This window comes from Myodes glareolus, chromosome 6 (genome assembly GCF_982192425.1).
Source record: "Myodes glareolus chromosome 6, mMyoGla1.1, whole genome shotgun sequence".
Lineage (NCBI taxonomy): Eukaryota > Metazoa > Chordata > Mammalia > Rodentia > Cricetidae > Myodes > Myodes glareolus.
In genome coordinates, this window is record NC_142031.1 from 12,754,106 (window position 1) to 12,776,195 (window position 22,090).

General features: G+C 49.0%; 1 protein-coding gene across 3 annotated transcripts in view; it reads left to right on the forward strand.

The window, feature by feature from the left end:
• The window catches only part of Fhad1 (forkhead associated phosphopeptide binding domain 1), a 130,230-nt gene that overhangs the window by 21,262 nt on the left and 86,878 nt on the right, over positions 1-22,090 (forward strand). For all 3 annotated transcript variants that reach the window (XM_048426648.3, XM_085690317.2, XM_085690318.2), the window contains exons 4-6: positions 6,552-6,816; positions 13,185-13,294; positions 16,099-16,344. In XM_048426648.3, the coding sequence (XP_048282605.3) occupies positions 6,552-6,816; positions 13,185-13,294; positions 16,099-16,344 (621 nt within the window). The remainder of the gene's footprint in view (positions 1-6,551; positions 6,817-13,184; positions 13,295-16,098; positions 16,345-22,090) is intronic.

Genomic DNA, 22,090 nt, shown 5'->3' on the forward strand with positions numbered 1-22,090 from the left:
CCTCTCTCTCTCTCTCTCTCTCTCACTCTCATCTTGTAACTTAAAGATCTAAAAAGTAATCAAACAAACAAGCAGCCTGGGACTATTTCAGTTGATAAAATATTTGCTTTGCAAACATGAAGAACTGAATCCCAGTCCTGTGTGGTAGTGCATGCCTTTAATCCCAGCACTGGGGAGGCAGAGGTAGGCAGATCTCTGTGAGTTCAAGGCCAGCTTTGTTTACAGAGTGAGTTCCAGGACAGCCAGGACTGTTACCCAGAGAAGGGAAAAAAAAAAATAAAAAGCACGGCTCGAAGGGAAAAAAAATAAAAAGAAGAGGAAGAAGAAGCCGAGGCAGGTAGCCTGAAAGTTTGAAACCAGCCTGGTCTACATGGAGAGTTCCAAGACAGCCAAGGCTACTAGAGAGTAGAGCGATCCTGTTAAAACAAAACAAACAAACAAACCCAAAGAACTGAATTTAATCCCAAGAACTCTCAGGGTGGCACATTTGCAATTCCAGCTCTGAGGAGGTGGAGATGGGTCATGGGTCATGAGAGATCCAGGCCAATGAGAGACTGTCTCAAATAGAGAAGAGAAGAGGAGAGGAGAGGAGAGGAGAGGAGAGGAGAGGAGAGGAGGAGAGGAGAGGAGAAGAGAAGAGAGAAGGAAGAAAGAAAGAAAAGGAAGGAAGAAGGAAGAAAGGAAGAAAGAAAAGGAAGGAAGAAGAAAGGAAGGGAGGGAGGGAGGAAGGGAGGAAGGAAGGAAAGAAAAAGAACTAAGTGGATGGGTCCTGACAACCCAAAGTTATCACCTGGCCTACACACACACACACACACACACACTCACACAAATACATGCCACACACATGCACACACATACACATGTGCACCCACCCACATGAACAAATGCACACACATACACGCATGCACTGCCCACACACATGAACACACGCACACACATACACATGTGTACCCCCACACATACACACATGAACACATGCACACACATGTGCCCACCCACACACATGAACACATGCACACACATGCATACACACACACATATGCACACACTAGCCTTATTCTGACGTAATTTTGGGTTTACAGAAAGGCGGGCACTGTAACAGAGTTCTAGAGACTCTTCTTCCATTTGCCCCATTGCCAACAGCTGTCAGGAACAAGACAGGATCCACCTGTGTCATCACTATAACCACACCTCAGGGCCCGCATCGCAGCCAGGACCTATGCTGCATTCAGCCACCACACCCCCTTGCTATGTGACATTTTCTCATCTCTCCTTGGTAGTGCTAAGGAGTCCTGGCCAGATATCCTGGACACTGTCCCCTAGTCTGAAAGTACCAGGGTCAAAGCTTTCAGAAGTCCCTGACCAGCCAAGGTGAAACGCCCTCATCAGCCAGTTCTGTCGGGGGCACCGTTGTCCACTGACACACATAGGTGTCTCCTTCTCAATGAATGAGGGCCGTACTCGCCAGGTTTCATTGTGATAGAGTCTCTATTTCAGCTCTTGAGAAGCAGGTAGCAAGTCACTAGCTGTAGCTCAGCCTCCGCGGGGACCTGCACCACCTATGGGAGAGCATATTCCACGGGGAAATCCTACTCAGAGCTCTCCACCTACACTGACTTCTGCAAGGAAGCCTCCTCCTCTCTCCAGCTGCTTATTTAACTCAATTATGTATAGCAGGGCAGGCTTGCGTCTATTTATTTTATACTCTGATTTATAATCGAATTTCATTAAATTTGATAGAGAGGGTGTGCGACTTCAGAACATGTGTGAATGCATGTGGAAGCCAGAGACAGCCTCTACTGTTAACCCCTGGAATGCCATCTCCCTAAATATGAGAAAGGGACTCTCACTAGCCTGGAGCTCACTGGGTAGGCTAGACCCTTCTGTCTCCACGTTCTCAGAGAGATAGGATTATACATGTGGGCCAGCATATCTGGCTTTTTACACAGATGTTAGGATTGAATTCAGTCCCTAGTACTTACACACAGCAAGCATTTTACCGACTGAGCCATCTCCTTGACCCCTCTCTTGTCTTTCCGGCACGCAAACTGGTCTAGCCTTGGCCATTGGGCGCTTCTCTCAAGTGGGGTGCTTGTCCCTGCGACACACCTACATTGTTTTCTCAGCGGCTTCCGTTTTGTCCTTCAGCGAGTTCCCATTTTCCCGCTATTGCAAAGCACCCCGGTTTAGTGTGTCTTCTCCCCACCCAGCCCCAGAATCAACCAAAGCCTTTTTGCTTACACTACTCTGTTTGGTCAAGTGTGAGTCCAGGTGGACCAGCAGGAACCATCAGTGAGTGCCAGGCACCCCGCCGGGTGCTGGGCTCAGCCAGCAATCTGTCAGGCAGGGTTTAATTAGTAGCTCTGGAGAAGAGTGAAGCCTGCATGGATAACATGGAAGTTACCAATAGACCATACAGTGTGTCCTTTACCAATAGTAATCATTTAAATGCTCACTACTGTGACTTCTGGATGGCAGTGAGTCTCACCAAATGTTGCCATCCCTACCCCAGCTCATAGTGACAACTGACACATAAGTGAGTTTATAACCTAAGTCCTGGTGGGATCCATGCTTATGAGTAAGACAAAGGTGAAATAAATGTGACGGGAAACGGACCGCCCCTGTCCATCAACAACCCCAACTCCTAATAGACTTCCCTGCTGAATCGGATGCTGGCTTCCCCATACTGGAAGAACATGTCTGCTCTTCAAGATGCAGTAGCTGCAGATACAACACTTAGCCTCTGTTACATAACATTACTGTTAATGTATTATCTATCACTGTCTTGCAGGGGGGCAGAGTGTGAGAAGGTGTGGTTTATGCATGTGTGTGCAGATGCACTCACCTATGTGTGTGGAGGCCGGAGGGTGACATTGAATATCTTCCTCCATCACTCTCGACCTTAGGCAGGGTCATTCCCTGAACCTGGAGCTCACCGGTTCAACTAGACCGGCTGCCCAGTGAGCTGTGGGGATCTACATCACCAAAACAGCAAGGTTCAGTGTGAAACACTGTCTCAAAAAATAATTAAGATGGAGAAGTGATTGAGGAAGACACCCCAAGATCGATTTCTGACCCCTGTGCATCCACACAGGCAATTTCTCTCTCTCTCTCTCTCTCTCTCTCTCTCTCTCTCTCTCTCTCTCTCTCTCTCTGAAGTTAGGGTGTGCATAATCCTAAGGCTATGAAACCTCACATCCAGTCTGAGGTGTCACCCAGATCTCATCTAGATTAAAAGTTGACTGAGCAGTGTGCATGTTTAGAACATGTGTGAGTATGGGGTGTATGCACGCCCGCTGCTTAGAACGTGTGTGTGAATGTGGTGTGTGCTCGCCGGCTGCTTAGAATGCGGAGGGGACCTTTCTGGGGTCTTACGACATGGAACACTGAGCACCCCATCTGACTTCACTGCAGACACCTGCTACAATGCTTTAGCTCTTGAGGGCGATGTGCTAAGAGAAATAAGCCAGTCATACAACAACTCACGTGGGGCTGGAGAGAGGGCTCAGCAGTTAAGAGTATGGGCTGTTCCCTCAGAGAACCCAAGTCCCCAGGACCCACCAGTGCCCCAAACTGTCACTACTTCTACAGAGATCCAGTGCCTCCAACGCCCACAGGCACCTGAACTCACATACACAGACATACATATTTTTTTAAGTTTTTTTAAGCATTTACATGAGCCCATATTTGAGCAGAGAAGGAGCTCAGCTTCTACGAGGTCAGGTTCAAAGAGAAAGAAAGAGGCAGGAAAAGGGAGTTAAGGAGCGAGAAGAGAGCTTCGGGTTTGTAAGACACAGCCCCCAGCAGCTTGAAGGCTGTGCTTAACACCATTCCTGTGTGTGCTTAGAAACACTTAGGATGGGGCAGACTTGGTGCAGCCTTGGAAACAGGATCTCTGTGCATGCAACCCTCAAATTCATGGTCTTCCTGTCTCCTGTCTCAACCTCCCAAGTTCTGGGGTTACACGCATGCTCCACCACACCCGTCTTTGTCCTCTGGGGGCTTGTTTGTTTAGTCTTTAAGAGCCCCACTTCTCGGGGCTGGAGAGATGGCTCAGTGGTTAAGAGAACCACTTCCTCTTCCAAAGGTCCTGAGTTCAATTCCCAGCAACCACATGGTGGCTTACAACCATCTGTAATGAGATCTGGTGCCCTCTTCTGGCCTGCAGGCAGAGCACTGAGGATACTGTATACATAATTAATAAGAAAATCTTAAAAAAAAAAAAAAAGAGCCCCACTTCTCCTTTCCTCCTTTGGGGTTGCTGTGTTCTCAAGCCCGAAGAATCAACTGTAGCAGAAGACCCTAGGGCCCAGCCTAGTCTACCCAGTCCTGCTTGGAGCCCACACTCCTTGAACCAATCCTTATAGTCAAGTCAGGAGACGTGACTGCTGGGTACGTGTTCCCTCCCATAAACAGGGGGAATTGCGCAGAAACACCCAGACCCAGAGATGTCGAGTGGGTCCTGCCTGTGGTCTGGGAGGTGATGCTCCACATCATCTAGTACTCTCGCAGTTGGTTGGCCTGAGATGTATTCAGCCCACATGTTCAGTGAGCACCTATTAATTCAGTAGGACAGTCTAGAAGAAAACAACTGAGGTTAGAGAGTCCAGCCAGGAACAGACCTCAGCAGTGTCCACCTTCCTGAAAGCAGACTCAAAGTGGGTCAGTGGGGTAGCATTCCTAGGTGACTCAGTTTCCCTGGATACTTTTCTCCTATAAGAGTATTCTGGGATGCCGAGGGTCCTCAACCTGCTTCACACCAGGACAGACCCCTGAGCAAGGGACAGTCTTCCTTTGATGGTCTCAGCAAGCTCCAGTCAGGAAGTGGCTGCCTGCTCCTCATTGGTCATTGTTTAAAAAGAGAGATAACAGCTTTGAAAATTCTGGGGCCACAAAGCTCTCAGCAGAGCTTGGCACTTGGACAGTGCGCGGGGTATTCCCAGAGGGAGGCAAGAGACAGACAGAGGTAGGTAGGCATGGGCGCGCACACGCATGCATACACACACAGAGGGAGAGAGAGAGAGAGAGAGAGAGAGAGAGAGAGAGAGAGAGAGAGAGAGAGAGCACAGGGAAAGAGGTGAAAGCTAGAGAAGGGCAGGGAGGCGGGATGAGAGAGAGAGGCTGTGAGCCCTCTCCAGTGGTGACTCATCCAAGGGCTGCTGTGGGAATAGGGGAGCCCAAGTGCAGCGGACCACAGCCCTGCTGCCGTCATCACTGAAGGACAAGGCATGGGGGAGAAGTCTCATTACAAGTTCTGCGTCAGCTCCACTCTGGATTCCTGAGAGGACAGACCCTGATGTCTCTCCTGGGGGAAGGCTCTTGCCAGCATCTCCACTGAGGCAGTCACAGACACCTTCTTTGGGTCCCAGATTCGAGGTGTCTAAGAAGCTCCTGCTGGGACCAGGTGTTCAGGGAGTCCCTGGAGCTGGCCTGACTCTCAGTGGCCTGCTCACCCTTCCTTCCGTGCCCCTGTTTGCGCCCAGCATGCCATGCCTAGCGTCCACTGTAGGTGTGCAAGAGAGGGGAAGTCCTAGTCCCTGAAGAGTGACACACCATCAGTTCAGCAGTTTGGGGCTGGGGTCTGGAGAGATGGCTCAGAGGTTAAGAGCACTGACTGCTCTTCCAGAGGTCCTGAGTTCAATTCCCAGGAACCACATGGTGGCTCACAGCCATCTATAATGAGATCTGGTGCCCTCTTCTGGCATGCAAGCATACATGGAAGGAATGTTGTATACATAATAAATAAATAAGTCTTTTAAAAAAGAGAGAGAGAGAGAGCAGTTAGGGGCTATGTCAGTAGCTTGGGAGAAGTCATGTGTGGAAGTTTTGGATGAGGGTGCCAGGGGGCCCTGAGATGGTTCATTGCGGGTGTGGAGTGTATTCGAATAGTTTACTAATGCCATGGACAATCAGAAAGAAAACAGGATGGCATGGGCTCTAAGCAGAGTTCAGGCCCCAGAGCCAGAGACTGACAGCCTGGTGGAGGATCTGAAGGGAGAAACTGAGGCCCACGTGGCAAAAGTGAAGTCTCTTTTTACACATTCCTGAGGGCAGGAAGGTTTCATAGCATACACCCACAGCCAGGCTCTCAGGTTCCCAGGCAGAAGGCAAGGAAGGGTGGGAAGGAGGGAGTATGGCCACCAGTACCCCCTTTGATGTAAACCCAATTTCAGGTTAGAGGCGCTGGCCCCTGGGTCACTGTTAGGTGTCTGTCAGTGTCTGGAGGAGGAGGAAGAAGAGGAGGAGAAGGAGGAGGAGGAAGAGGAGGAGGCCTGCAGATGTTGAGGCCTGAACAGCAGCTGGATCCTCACATCTTTCCTACATGATCTTGCCTCAGCATCATTGACAGGGATGGGCTAAATGAACAAATACAGGGGGGAATCTCTTGGCAGTGTCTGATGTTGTTCTAGCGTCCCATGGCTAGGTCACTGTCCCAAACTTGAGGAGCGTGCAAGAAGGTTCCCTGAAGGGAGTGACCCACAAGCTGGGTCTAAGACAAACTATGACATCCCTGAATGCCGCCTCCTCTAAGCCTCCCGTCTGCCCTGCAGGTCTCCTGCCCGTGGGTGATGGGCCCGGTACCTTGGCCAAGGCCACAGCCACCTCAGACCACACAGCGGCAGCCACACCTGTCAGCCTCGCCACCCCACATGCACTTCCACCAGGGCATCCGGCCAGCTACGGTGCAGAGGAGTTGGTCGCAGGGCTGCCCCAGGCCCACCATGGTCCCACCTACCCCTTTCCAGCGGCCCGTGAGTGCCAGCGGGAAGATGTTTTCCTTCGTGATGGATCCCAAGTCCCCCGTCATCAAGCAAGGTATGTGCCAGGCTCTGGTGGTGACTTCCGGCAAGCGCTTCAAGCCAGGAAGATAGATCGCCCTTGCTTTTCGCTTCTCTCTGATTCTAAAAATGAACTGTAACTAATTGTAAAAAGTATAGCGGTGTGCAGGAGAGAGGGCTGGATAGGTAAAGGGGCTGCCACCAAGTCTAACCACCTGAGTTCGATCCCCAGAACCCCCAAGCTGTCCTTCTGACCTCCTTACACATGCCATGGGGTACAGCCACATGTATGAATGAAATGGGGGACCGGAGAGATGGCTCAGAGGTTAAGAGCACTGGTTGCTCTTCCAAAGGTCCTGAGTTCAATTCCCAGAACCCACATAACAGCTCACAAGCATTTCTAACTCCAGTTCTGGGGCATCTGACACCTTCTTCTGGCCTCCTCCGGCACAACACTCATGGACTGCACGGACATACATGCAGGCAAAACATTCGTGTGCATCAAATCAAGAAGTCTTTAGAAAGTTTTGAGCTGGTGGTGGTGGCACACACTTTTAACCCCAGCACTGGGAGACAGAAACAGGCAGATTTCTGTGAGTTCAAGGACCCCCCTGGTCTACAGAGTTGGGTTCATAGCTATCTATAATGAGATCTAGCGCCCTCTTCTGGTGTGCAGACATACATGCAGGCAGAACACTGTATACATAATAGAAGAATAAATCTGTAAAATTAATAAATAAATGAAATGTTATTTTAAAAAACATGATTACTTAAATAGAGAAGGCTGGGAATGTAGTTAGTAGAGTGTTTGCCTAGTATGTATGGAGGCCTTGAAGTCTTGCATTGCACAAAACAAGACATGGTGGCTTATAGAGTATCAGAAGATCAAGGCCATCCTAGGCTACATGGTGCACTCAAAGCCAGCCTGGGCTACATGAGAACCTCCTTAAATAAATAAAGGTGAGCATGGTGGTGGTCACACCTTTAATCGCAGCACTCAAGACGCAGCAACAGGCGGATCTCTGTGAGTCCGAGACCAGCCTAGTTTACACAGTGGGTTCCAGGATAGCCAGGACTACATAATGAGACCCTGTCTCAAAAAAGAAGGAAAGAAGGGAGGGGGAGGAAGAGTAAAAATAGTTAAAATAAACAGAACAGGAGGGAACAGTTGGAAGTACTTGTAGCATCTGGCTTCTCCTTCGAGCTCCTGTGTGCTTCCCAGACTGCCCCAGAGTCCTGGTCCACACTGCGGTTCCTTGTGCACACATGTTCATGGATGTAGTGTTTAGGGGCATCTACACATTCTCCTTTGCTGTAGAAGAGCAGGCATGTTGGTATCAGGAACCCTGTTTGCCCTAGGAAGCTCTAAGATCTGTTCCCACAGTGCAGGTGAGCAGGGAGCGATGGTTGCTAGGGAAATCCCTTTCCCCAGAGGACAGACATGTCCACTCTGGTCTGATTTAACACGTCATATAATGTTATCTCTATGACTGCCCGCTCACAGCTGTGTCGTGTGTGAACGAACACACAGCCTTTGGGGTAGCGTCTCACTCATATCCCAACCCCTCCTCAAAAGTCTCGGGGTACTTGGGGAGTAGAACATTGTGTCCATTCCTGTCCTCTTGGCCACAGTAGCCCGAGCAACAGAGCAGATGTTGATTCGGGCTCTGGGCGTAGTCCCCAGGCTTCCTTCATGGTGGCTTTATCAAGGCTTCATCCTTCTCCTTCTCTGCCTCAACTCCACAGCCCCCAGAGTCCCCATTCTCCTGGTGCTCTCCACGCCCACCCCAGCCTTGATCCTGACCTTCCATCTAGTCACCCTCCTCCATCACTGAAATGATAACGCCACTGTGAAATGTCGGGGCTAGGGAGTAAGCCAATGGACCTCTAAGGCTGACGTCACCCTCCTCCTTGTCATTATCAAAGCAGCCACCAGGTTCTGGAAGCAGCCTGTCATCTCCAACATTTGAACTCTAGCATAGGTGGGATGATCGTAGATTCAGAGTCTGCTCGAGTAAAGTGTGGGTTCAAGGCCACTCTGGGTAACTTAGCCATAGGTGGACTTTCCTTCAGGCCATTGGCTCGCTCACACACACACACACACACACACACACACACACACAAAGACACAGGGACTTATTATTGATTATGAAAGCTCAGTCTATGGCTTATGTTGTCCCACTAGCTCTTACAACTTAAATTAACCCATTTCTATTACTCTCCATTTTGCCTTGTGTCTTGTCACCTCTCCTCCATCTTGCACCTCCTGTTTCCTCTCTGTGTCCTCTGGCGTCTCACCCACACCTAGATTCATCTCCTCTCCTCTCTCTGCCCGGAAGTCCCGCCTAACCTCTTCCTGCCTAGCTATTGGCCATTCAGCTCTTTATTAAACCAATCAGAAGGCACCTTGGCAAAGACACATCCTCGCAGTGTACAAAAAGATTCTTCCACAACACTTAGCAGGATCCTGTCTCCAAACACAAAAGAGAGGAGCCTGGATGTGTAGTTCAGTGGGTGAAGGCTTGCCTCCTGGGTGAGGCCCTGGGCTTCATCCTTGGTGCTGACAACAACAAGGATTTTGGGAGAAGGATTATTTGGCTCCTGTTTCCAGAGGTATGGAGTTCATCTTGGGGGCGGGTGCACAGCAGTCAGGGTGCTCACTGGACACAGTAGCTGTTGAGGAGCCGGGAATTGGACCCAGGGCCTTATGCCTGCTGCAGGGGCTCCGCTGCTAAAGCTCAGCCCTGGGCCAATTTTTCTTTCTTACATTTTTGAGACAAGGTCTCACTAAGTTACCATAATCTGGCTTTGAACTTTCAGTATAGCCCAGGCTGACCTTGAATTTGTGGGCTCTCTCCCCGCTCTCTCTTTCTCTCTATCTATCTATATATAGATATACACATATATATGGTATTTTAATTTAATTTTTATGAAAACAATTTTTTCCATAGAGTATACTCTGATCATAATTCCCCTCCCCCAGCGCCTCCCAAATCCTCTCTACCCATCCAAATCCACACCCTTCCCCTTTTTCTCTTTCATTAGAATACAAAAAGGCACCTAAAATAATAATAAAATTAGATAAAATAAAAACAAACAAACTGGCAGGGGTGGGGGAGTCAAAGAAAAATCATAAAAAACCCATACAGATGTTGACTGACACACATTTGCACACACAGAAAATCCACAGAAACAAAGTTGGAAACCATAATATAGAACCAAAATACCAATAAGGTTAAAAAGAAAAAAAATACCCACACAAAGCATTGTGAGACAAAAATCTTCCAAAACCACCACTGAGTTGGCTTTGTGTTGGCCATCTGCTGTTATGGATTATTATTTTAACTAGGCAAAGATGAGTTCTATTTGTTTCTGCTGCATTTGTTTTATTATGAAAAGATGTGTTGCTGTTTCAGCATGACTGCCTCAGGCACCTGATTGGTCTAATAAAAAACTGAATGGCCACTAGCTAGGCAGGAGAGGGGTAGGCAGGGCTGGCAGGCAGAGAGAATAAATAGGAGAACTCTAGGCAAAACCCTAGGGAAAGGGAAGAGGAACGAAGAGAATGAGAAAGAAAAAGAGGGAGATTTTGGAGTCAGCAAGACAGGCCGCTGCCAGACAGACAGACATGGAAGAAGCAGGAGAAGTAGACACCGTACAGAAAGAAAGGTTAAAAGCCCTGAGGCAAAACATAGATGGTGAGAGACAGGTTAAATTTTAAGAGCTAGCAAAAAATGAGCATAAGATAAGACTCTGTGGTAAAAAGGAACGTCGGGCCGCTTCACGCAGCCTGGCTCCCAGCAGCCTGGCTATCTTATACCCTGAAATAACAACACACAAATTGTATTCATTTAAACATTGCCTGGCCCATTAGTTCTAACCTCTTATTGGCTAACTCTCACATCTTGATTCAACCCATTTCTAATAATCTGTATGTCACCACGAGCTCGTGGCTTACTGGGAAAGATTCAGCATGACTGACCTGGCAGCTTCATGGCAGGTGGCTCTCTCAGTCTCTGCCTCCTTTCTCCCAGCATTCTGTTCTGTCTACTCCGCCTACCTAAGTTTTGCCCTATCAAAAGGCCAAGACAGTTTTCTTTATTCAACCAATGAAAGCAACACATAGAAAGAAGATCCTCCTACATCAAGACTCCATAATTATAAATATTAAGTCTCCATGTCATGATTTGGGAGCTTGTTGGTGGCCCAAAAGAAGCAGCCTGGAACAGTCTATGGTTGGTCATGGACCTGCCCTTTGGTGTGGTTTGTATACCCAGTGAGAATCTGCTGGAGAGAATTCACTTTCCTCCACAGTGTCTCAGCTTCTCAGGTAGCTGGGATTACAGGCTCAGCTGAGACCCAGTGAGTATTGATTATATTGCAGAATCACAGATGCCAATAGCAAACATTTTAGACTCTGGGGCCACATGGCCTGTGCTGGAACTATTCATCCCTGTCCTTGGAGAGCAAAAAGCAGCAGCTGTGGATGAACCAAAAGTGAATGATTCCAGCCACGTTCCAGTCAAACTTAATTTTTATAAGTTTGTTGGTTGGTTGGTTGGTTGGTTGGTTGGTTGGTTGGTTGGTTTTTGAGAAATAATCTCACTATGTAGCCCTGACTGTCCAAGAATTCATTTTATAGACCAGGCTGACCTTGAACTCACAGAGATCTGCCTGCCTCTGTCTCCCAAGTGCTGGGGTTAAAGATGTGTGCTACCACTGCCCAGCTCAAAATTTTTTAAAAATATATTGATTTGATTTTATGCACATGGATGTTTTGCCTGCATGTGTGTGCCTATGCAACCCATGAGTTCTGTGCCTGAGGAGGCCAAAAGAAGGTTAGAAGGTGTCAGATGCCCTGGAGCTGGAGTTAGAAATGGTTGCAAGCTGCCACGTGGGTGCTGGGAATTGGACCTCTGCAAGAGCAGATAGTGCTCTGAACTGCTAAGCCTTCTCTCCAGTCCCAAAAATTTATTTTTAGAAAGCGTTAGGGAGCTAAAGAGAGGGCTTGGTGGGTAAGAGCACTGGCTGCTCTTGCAGAGGACGGGAGTTCAGGTCCCAGCACCTCCATCAGGTGACTCAGAACCGTATGTAGCTCCACCTCCAGAAGATACAGTTATCTCTGGCCTCAGACACCCCCACTCAGTGCAATACCCACGTGCAGACACATATATAATACCCACGTGCAGACACAATACAATACCCACATGCAGACACACATGCCTACATATAATTAAAAACAATAAAAACATTTTTCAAAGCATTATAAGGAGATGGTGACTCATGTTTGTGATTCCGACACTTAAGAGGCTGAGGCAGGAGGATTGCCATGTGTTCAAGGCCAGCCTGGGCTACACAGTGCATTTCAAGGCCCAGTTTGGTCCTAGAGTCAGCACTACTCTATATCTGATTTTACTTAATCTCATAATAGCTCCCTGTGATAGAGACTGTTAAGGTCACTAAATTATATATGTGGAAACAAAGGCAGAGGGAGCCTAATGACCCCCTCACGGTCACCAGATCTTAATGCAGCAGAGGAAGATTCCCCAGTGACTGGCGGGCCACATGGCGATGGAGAAGGGGGATGAGGTGGCTCCCCTCCTGGCCGGTCCTTCCCCAGCGATGTCATTGCCTCTCAGCTCACATTGCTCTAGGCTTTAAAGTCAGAGAAGTGGCTGGGAAGATGGGGGGCAGAGTGCTCGCTGCCAAAGTACGAAGACCTGGGTTCAGGTCCCCAGAAGCCATGGAAAGCAGCGTGGCTCCCTTCTGTAAAATCCCAGCAATGGGGAGGCAGAGATAGGAGGATCGCTGGAACTCGCTGGCAGCCAGAACAACTCCATGTTCAGGGAGACCCTGTGTCAAAAGGTAAAGATGGAGAGCGGTAAAGAGACTCGCCCAGTGTTGACCTCTGGCCTCCACATGCACCTGCACACATGTGCACATGCACCCGCCCACAGACATGTGCACAGGAACACACAGGCATACACAAATTAAAAAAATAATAATAATAAAGGCTGGGCATGGCAGCAGTGCACTCTGGGGGCAGAGGCAGGAGGATCTCTGTGAGTGTGAGGCCAGCCTGATCTACAGAGAGTATTCCAGGACTATATAGTCAGGGCTAGCTATATAGTGAGACCCTGTTTGAATAATAATAATCATCAAAGCCAGAGAAAATATAAACTTCAGAGCAAGGTGCCTGGCTTATGCATGTAACTCAGAAGGCTGAGGCTGGAAAACCGCAGAGAATTTGGAGCCACCCTGCTCTATGTGGTGAGTTTGGGGCAGCATCTCAGAGAATGGACAGTAGTGTGACCTTCAAGGGGAAACGAAGTCGACAGCTCAGTGCATGGGGCCTCTCCAAGCTTGGGAACCCACCATGCCCTGTTCTCTGTGGATGTCACACAGTGTGGGCCAGCGCCATGGAACTGTCAGAGCAATGCATGGTCGAGGGACTCTCCGGGACGATACCTCCCACCGAGATCTTCATGGACCAGGACCTAGGCCAGCAAGACAAGGTGAGGGGGGCCTCAAGGGGGAGGGGGACGCGGTGCTCTAGCAGCCAGAGGCCACCTCTTCTCTATGTCCTTTCTCCAAGGAACCACTTCTTATCTAATGGACAGTCACGTCCACAGCCAGTTTACTGAGCATCTGCTGTGAGCCAGGCTGAGCCCCTAACAACACTCTCAGCTCCTTCTGCCTTTGGAGGCTTCAGACAGATTTACTGATGGGGCGACTCCAAGCCCGAGAAGTTGAGCGACACGTCCAAGGGCGCACAGTGCGAGAAGTAGAACTAGATTCGCATCCAGGTCTGGCACACTTCTCTCACACACCCAGTCAGCCCCAAGTGATTGCACAGCGGTGGGAAAAACACACCCATACTGGTGGGAGGGAGTGAGAACCAAGGTTGGGGACAGCGAAGCCAAGGTGACACCTTAGAGAAGAGAGGAGAGGTCAGAGGCTGAACCCTTAAGGGAATCAGCATGGTAGAGCTTAGAAACTGACCACTCCCCACCTAGCCACAGCTTGAAAACAAAACAGAAGTCTGAGAAGGCGTGGCTTGCCTACCAGGCAGGCACCAGGCATGCAGGAAGTCCCCTGGCTTTGGTCCCCAACACTGCATAAATCAAGCAGGTAAGGCACACTTGTAATTCCAGCACTCAGAGGTAGCTGAGTGCTACCTCTCATCACCAGGAGGATGAGAGGCTCGAGGGCATCCTGGGCTGTATAATAAGTTCAAGGCCAGCCTGGGCCTACGTGAGACCCTGCCTCCAAAGGAAGAGGCCACAACAAAGCACAGCCCACCAATACCCTCTTTCCTTACAGACCAGGGTCTGAGCCCAGGGAGGTTCAGCATGTGGTAAACAGGAACGCGGGCTTCCTCCGACTCTGGGTCACAACCTGAGAGTTCTGCAGCTAGGGCCAGGAGGCAGTTCTGAGGCTGATGTCCTGAGGCCAGACCATGAGGTGCTGTAGGAAGATGAGAAACCACCTTGAGGACATTGTCACTAGTCTGTCACCCTGCAGCAAGCCACCCCAAAACCCAGTGGTAGAAAGAAGCCACCACCACTCCCCCGTCTCCCCTGGGTTGACCTCTGCCAGTGTTTCGCACCTTATACATGACCACAATCAGCTCGGAGTGTCGCAGGGCTGGCGGTCTCTGGCGGTAGCAGCCACACGTAGGTCTGGGTCCTCAGCCAGATGGTGGAAATGGCAAGCTCTCTGCATGCCATCTCTCCCTGTCACAGCAGCCCCCAGGTCCCCAGTGTGTCATGGCGGACCCTGCGTACCTTGACTGTTCATCGGAGCTCCCTCCCTCTGTACCACTTCCACTACCTTCCGTCCATCTGTCTGTCCACTCTGCTTACTCTGAGCTCACTCACTGTATCTTAGCTACCTTCTATCTGTGCACTGGAGTCACAAGCCGGCTGAGACTCAGTGGACAGGAGAAGAAACACCACCTGGTGACAAAAGCCACACACTGTCACCGTGTCTAGCCCACCACAGTCGTTACACTGGGAATAAAGTGAAAACAGAATAAGTTTTGCTGCTTCACACCATTTATGCCCTGATTTCCCAAGGCGCCTCCAAGAACAAGGGACAATCAGCAAACAGGTAAAAATGTTCATTAGCCAATCTTACGGGACAGTTGAAAGGCTTCAGGCGTGGCTGGATCTAGGCTCTTCAGTGGCATCACTGGAATGCTCGCTGTTGCCTGTTCTACTCTTTGTCCCCTTTGCAGTCTGACATGCTCCAGCAGGCTGGTTTCCTGCGCTGGACAGGATGACTGTGGCCAAGCCCAAGCCTCTGTACCTAAGTCCGTTATCCAAGACCCTTGCGGCCATCTTAAAATCCGTACACAGGGGCTCTGAGAAAACGTGGTTGACCAGCCTGGGTCACAGGGACATGAGGAGGAGGGAGGGGGAGGGAGGGACTTGACTGACATCAATGCTACCAAGACCACATGGAGGGATTGCGTGACACTCCTTAAGGGGGGCATAGGGACCTCACCAGACACACAGAGGCCATTGCTGGACACCATACCTAAGGGTTTATATCCAGGGTCCAGTGTAGAACCAGGCTCGCAGTAGGCGCCCAAGAAATGCTTGTGCCACGAATAATGATCAAGCATATTCTATGCTGAACATAAAGGCCCCAAGTGGCTCTCTTTGGATGAGGCAGGGGTTGCCTGGGACCACAGAGTCCGTTGGAAGCTGCAACATAAGTGTTAGCAAGAGAAAGACGTGGAAGCAGCTGGCAATGCCAGCAGGCTCCTTCACGCCTGTGATGTCTTCCATCCCCAGACATGTATGTAGTTAGGATTCTGGTTTTCCGGTCTGTCTGACATTCTGAGGGGTTCAGGGTACCCTCTCCTGCTTTGGTGAAACAGGGAGAATTCTTTGGTCACTTGGTTTTCCTAGGGAGATGTCGCATTGGCTCCTACTGTGGGAAACTCTGCCGGCAGCGCCCCCCCATCCCAGAGTTTTCAGAAGCCACCAGGCATTCGGCATTATTTCTTGACTCAGTTCCCTGAATACACTCTCATGGGGGCTTCCATAGGATGTAGAGAATTCCAGGAGAGCGGAAAGAAAAAAGAAATGACCCCTCCACAATACATAAAAAGTATTAAATTAATACCCTTGTTGTGGTCAGAATGTGCTGGGACTGAATGCCATTTTAATTCCTTTGCTGGGTCTTCTGCCTACCTTCCCCTACTCCAAACTTCCCCAGAGTGACACCCATGTTTCCCTCATATTGTGGAAACAGGCCCAGCTTGCCACCCACAGCCACCCCTGCTAACCTCCCTCTTGTCCGCACACAGGATGAGATCATCCTGCTCCTGGGGAGAGAGGTCAACCGGCTCTCTGATTTTGAAATTGAGTCCAAATACAAAGACACGGTGATAATGAACCTGCGGAGTGAGTTGGCCGACCTGAGTCAAAGGCTATCGGAGACAGCCGCCGCCGCCACCGCCTCCCGGCAGAGCGACAGGGGCACCCTGAAGTTCCAGGGCCTGGATGAAGGCAACGACCCTAGGCAGAAGGAGATCGAGAGCATGAAAAGCCAGGTAGGACCCAGAGACAAGTCCTCCAGAGCCCAGAGTCCCCACCCTCAGAGTAGAGCCGGGGTGCAGGTGGAAGGAGCTGGAAGAGGGGCATCTAGGACATCATGGAGGCAAGGAGCAGAAGGTCACCAGGGCCCAGCTTCCCAAGACAGCAGACAGCATGTGTTGGGTCCTGGGGAACATTCTTTAGCGCTGCCACGGTCCTCTGATGCATCCCACAGAGACGCCAGGAGCTGCCAGAGCCTGTGCAGCTCACTGGAGGCGGCAGAACACCGCAGACTCAGTTCTGCTCTGCCCAGTTGACCCCACACCCTCATCCCAGCTGCTTATTTCTACCCCAAGGCGTGGTTTTCTTGCATTAATGACTTCCCATCCCACCCAGCATGCCCCACTCTAAGAGAGTTCCGGGCAGTTAGCCTAGGAATGAGGATTCCCAGCCCATCCAATTCCAACACCTCCTCAAGCCCTGAAGGTCGCCGCTGGCTCCGTGACAGGCAGTGTCATCAAATGAGAACTCCCCACTTGGACGGTCTCCGTTAACCAGGCAGCGTCCAGTCTCTGGAGCTAGATCCAAATTCTTGTTTTATGGTAACAGCAACTGGGCTGAGGAAATGGCTCAACTGTTATAGTGCTTGCTGTACAAACGCAAGGACCAGAGTTCGATCCCCAGGCCCGTGGAAAGGAGCAAGGCATGCAGCGTGTGTGGGAAACTCTTACAAGGCCCCACCCCTAAAGAGCTACAATCAGCCAATGGCGTGGTCAGCCAGAAACACACGTGCCTGTAAGCGGCACTAAATGGGCTTAGTAGGATATATATATATAGATAGATAGATTTATAGACATATAGATATGCATACATATATCTGTGTATCTATATATACAATCATATAAGAATAATTATATAATAAATATAATTATGTAATAAATTATATAGCAATAATTTATAGTACATATCTGTATAGATGTAACAATAATGATTAAAGATGAAGAAGTCAGGAATATGAGAGAGAGTGGGACATGGGAGGAGTTGGAGAAGGAGGGGAGAGGCAGAAAGTATGTAAGTATAGTACTCATACATGAAATTCTTAAAAAATTCTAATTAAAAATACTTAAAATAAGCAAGGTACTTATAATGCCAGCACTGGTGAGGTAGAGACAAGGTCTTCAGCCTCTTCAGTCAGCCAATCTAGTCAAAGAGGCAAGCCCCAGGCCCCAATAAGAAGCGCTGGTCAGTGACTCCCCAAAAATAAGGTCTGAGGTTGACCTTTGGGCTCTACATGCACATATATACCCATACACATGAACATACCTGCATACATACACCCGCATACATGCCTGCACACATATGCCTGCATATACACCTGCATACACACCTGCAAATATATGCCTGCATACACACTTGCATACATATGCTTGCATACACACCTGCATACACACTTGCATACATGTACCTGCATACACACCTGCAAATATATGCCTGCATACATGACTGCATACATACACCTGCATACACATTTGCATACATATGCCTGCATATACACCTGCATACATATGTCTGCATACACTCCTGCAAGCATATACCTGCATATTCACCTGCATACATATGCCTGCATACACACCTGCATACATACAAAAAGGTTGAAAGAAATAATAATGTGTGGCCACATTGGTTGTGTACATAAACTATTAATGATTAACATGAGAGGGTCCAGTTCACTGTGCCAGTGCTATCCATAGACTGGTGGGTCTGGGTTCTAAAAGAAAGCAGGCTGAGGTCAGGCAGTGGTGGTGCACGCCTTTAATCTCAGCACTTGGGAGGCAGAGGCAGGTGAATCCCTGTGAGTTCAAGACCAGCCTGGTCTACAAGAGCTAGTTCCAGGACAGCTAGGACTGTTACACAGGGAAACACTGTCTCAAAGAAACAATGAGTCAGGCATGGTGGCACACACCTTTATTCCCAGCACTAGGGAGGCAGAGGCAGGTGGATCACTGTGAGTTCAGGGCCAGCCTGATGGACAGAGTGAGTTCTAAAATAGTCAGGACTATGCAGAAAAAAACCTGCTTGAAAAAAACAAACAAACAAAACGAAGGAAGGGAGGGATGGAGGGAGGGATGGAGGGAGGAAAGGAAGGAAGGGAAGAAGAAAGGAAGGAAGTATGAGCCAGAGTAAACCCTCCTTCAGGAAGCTGGTTTTCTCGGGTATTTAGTCACAGCCTGTCTGAACCCAAAGATGTGCTGGATCTGAATCCGACTCCAGTTCCACCGGCTCCTGTTTTAGCGTCTGAACTATTTTATTGCCAGCAGAACCCTTGTGCAGAAGTCAAAGCTGCACGGCAGGTTAACGAATGGCTCTGATTATTTTGTGTTAGCAAGGGTCTCCTGAAAGCGCGTACCTAACGATTTGCTCTCAACGCACTCCATCCGCCACAGTGCCACTAAACCACGCATGCCTTTCTGCGCCTGCGCTAATTAGCGGCTGGTTATCACCTCTCGGCAATCATTCTTCTCGAGCTGTTAACTTTCTTATGATCCAATACCCGTTTTATTACGCAGCCTAACCAGGCAATAAACACCCTGGGGCTTGTGCCAATGACAGACAATCTGGATATTTATTTGGGTAATGAAGGCTATGAAGACGGCTGAAAACTGTTTGCAATTTGAGACCCTGGGGCTGTGGCGCTTGATTGAAATATTTTCCATCTAATGGCCTTGAACTCTCAGGGGCATCCCTTCCCATCTTGGCCACAAGTTCATCTTTAGAGAAGGCCTTTGTTAACCTGCACAAGAAAGATTTAGACTGAGAATTAGAAACGTTTGTTTTTAGTTTTGAATGTGTGTAGTGCATGCCTGCACATGTGAACCGGTGCACACACCTGTCCCACTCAGTCTTCTTCCCCTGAGACAGGATTGTTCAGCCTGGAGCTAGACTGACAGCCAGCAAGCCCCAGGGACCGCAGGGCTGGGCTTGTGTGTTGACGCTGTTGCTAGTCATGTGGGTGCTGGGATCCGAACTCGGATCCTCATGCTTGAGCAGCAAGATCTCTTACCCACTAAGCTGTCTCTGAAACCCCTAGAAACATTTATTTCTAATTGCAGGTATCTTTTACAGTAAGCAGGAAGAGGTGAGTTGTCTTCATCCGGGGTTTATGTAGGGGAATAGGTTACAGTTGTAGTGTTGCAGAGATGTCCTGACTTATTGGGAAGCCAGGTTATACTTAGAGCAGCAATAGGACAGCCCTGGAGGCTGGAGCCCCAATAGGACAGCTCAGCTCTGAAGGATAGAGCTGCAATAAGACAGATCAGCCCTGGAGGAAAGGTGTTCTGACTATTGGGAAGCCAGGCTACCTGAAGCTGGAGAGTCGATACAGCTGAGTTCTGCTCTGTTCCCTTAAGGCAGCATCCTAGCAGAGCTATTTGCCTTTTCTCCGGCCCAAGATATTTCTTCCTTTGCTAACACTCTGCTAAAGTGGAAGCCGGTGCAGAAATGTAGCATTCTCCTCTGGCTCCTGGGAAAAGGTTGTTGCCTTTTTCTGCCTGGCCTTGCTCAGACCCCTTAAGGAGCATCCTAGCAAGGTTCTTCTGTGTTGCTCCACCTTGCTCAGGGTCCCCTAGGGGAGCGTCCCACACAGGTCCTTCTAGTCTGCACCAGCGAATGAAAGCTGTCACCCAAGACTCTTTTGAGGAAAAGGAGTTTGGGACAGAGAAGTCTAGGGGAGTGGCTGCCTCTGCCAGGGAGGGATAAATGTGGCTTCTAACTGACTGGGCAGAGAGGCTTATATAGGGTTTCTTAGGGGTGGAGTTTTCCCAGGGAGAAGAGGGATTGGTTAGTTTAGTTGGTCAGGGGCAGAGATGGCTCTGACTTTATGGCCAATCTGTGTTTCTTTCACTGGTCCTTCTTAGCTTTTTGACTCTAATCTTAGGACCAGGGCATATTTCTTTCACTGCCTCTGAGTCTAGAGACAAAATGTGTTTCTTTGATACTAGTTTCAGAGTCAGGGCACATGTTTTTAGTCCTGGGTTCAAGAATAAAGATATTTTCCGCCCTGGCTCAGGTCTCAGATCCAAAGAGTGTTTCTTTTACTGACCAGGCTCAGAGTCAGGATGCTCAGTGATTGGTTGGTTTCCTGCTCCAGTTGTCCCTTTTACCCTACAGTTTCCAAAGCACACATTCGGGTGTGTCACTCCAAGGATGGTGAGGGGTACAGCCTGTGCCCCCCCAAACACACACTCTGGCATTTACCCTCCTTGGTTTTTTTTCATTACTTAAAATTTTTTTAGAAGATTTAAATTCACACAATATGAACTCTTGAAAAGTGAAATTTTTACGTCCCAATAAGCCTCTCTGCCAACATAATAATCCAAATCAGACCAAATCAAACTAAATTAGAAAAAGCCCAGGTTTAATGGATGCCAATGCTCCCAGGTGGCCTTCTAGCCCCCCAGAGAGGAGCTGGGAAGGAAGACCAGAAAACCGTGTGTTTGTTCTCTGGGTTGCTGTTTAAATACACTGTGGGAGTGGTCTTGAGCATCTCTGGGGAGGGGTCATCACTTGGAGGGCTTTCTCAGGGGTGGAATCTGGACTGAGGCAACTCCCAGAGGAGGGGGCTTGGGATGGAACTTCCACCCAAACATTCCAGACTTTTGGGTATATGGATGCCAGGGGCTGGGGTAGAGCCTTAACCCAAACAAGAAGTAAAGGGGATTTAAATTTACATAGTAAGAATTAATGAACAGTAAAAGGGCGTCATGAGCCAAACAAAACCGAAACCCACTGGAAATAGTAAAATGGGTGAAAATGTGAGAAACAACAGGACAGCACCATCAGGAGCCTTATCTGCTACTAAGAAGTGAATGTGAACAGCGGCTCCTAACAGCCTCATGAGGACCTTGAGGCTGCCTATGGTTGAGGCTAGCCAATCATGATGTGTTGGGGTTTAAAGTGTGCTTAACATTCACTGAGATTTAATTATAGGGCCACTTCCTGCATAAAGGACCCTTTCCCCTCTCACGGCCGCTTTCTAGTTTCCAGGCACTTCTCCCTGACTTCCACATAGATAGTGCAATATAGATAGATAGATAGATAGATAGATAGATAGATAGATAGATAGATAGATAGATAGATAGATAGATAGATAGATATAGGGGCTGGAGAGATGGCTCAGCGGAACCCAGGCTGTTCTGGTAGCACCCACAGGGTGGCTCACAATAGCCTGTAACTCTGGTTCCAGGGGGATCCAATGCCCTCTTCTGGCCTCCTAGTGCATCACGGATACATGTGGTGCACAGACATACATACAGGCGTATACTCATACACAAATAATACAAAAAAAAAGAAAGAAAAAACTAAAAAACCTAAAAGTTAAGATCCAGTTATGAGGGCTAACAAATGACGTTTGTCCTTCTGAAATCAGAGGGAAGTCCAACTCAGGCCTCTTGCGCCATCTAGTGGTGAGATGCAGGTGCAGCGTCATGTCACCCCACCACCAACACCATCATATGGGTGGAGCAGGATCTGCCCTTTGTCTTTTTCAAGCCAGGACTGTGACAGGGTGTGACAGTCAGCAGTCACCGGTAGTTAAGTTTGTCTAGACAGGATTCACAAGCACACACAAAAGTATAGTCTGTCTTCCTTCCCCCAAAGCAACCAGAGGCTAAAGCCAAAATAGCACGAGATAATCATATAATCACAGGCATTGTCTGAGCACTTTTAAAGCTATTAGCTTATAAAATCTCTCCACAGCCCTGAAAA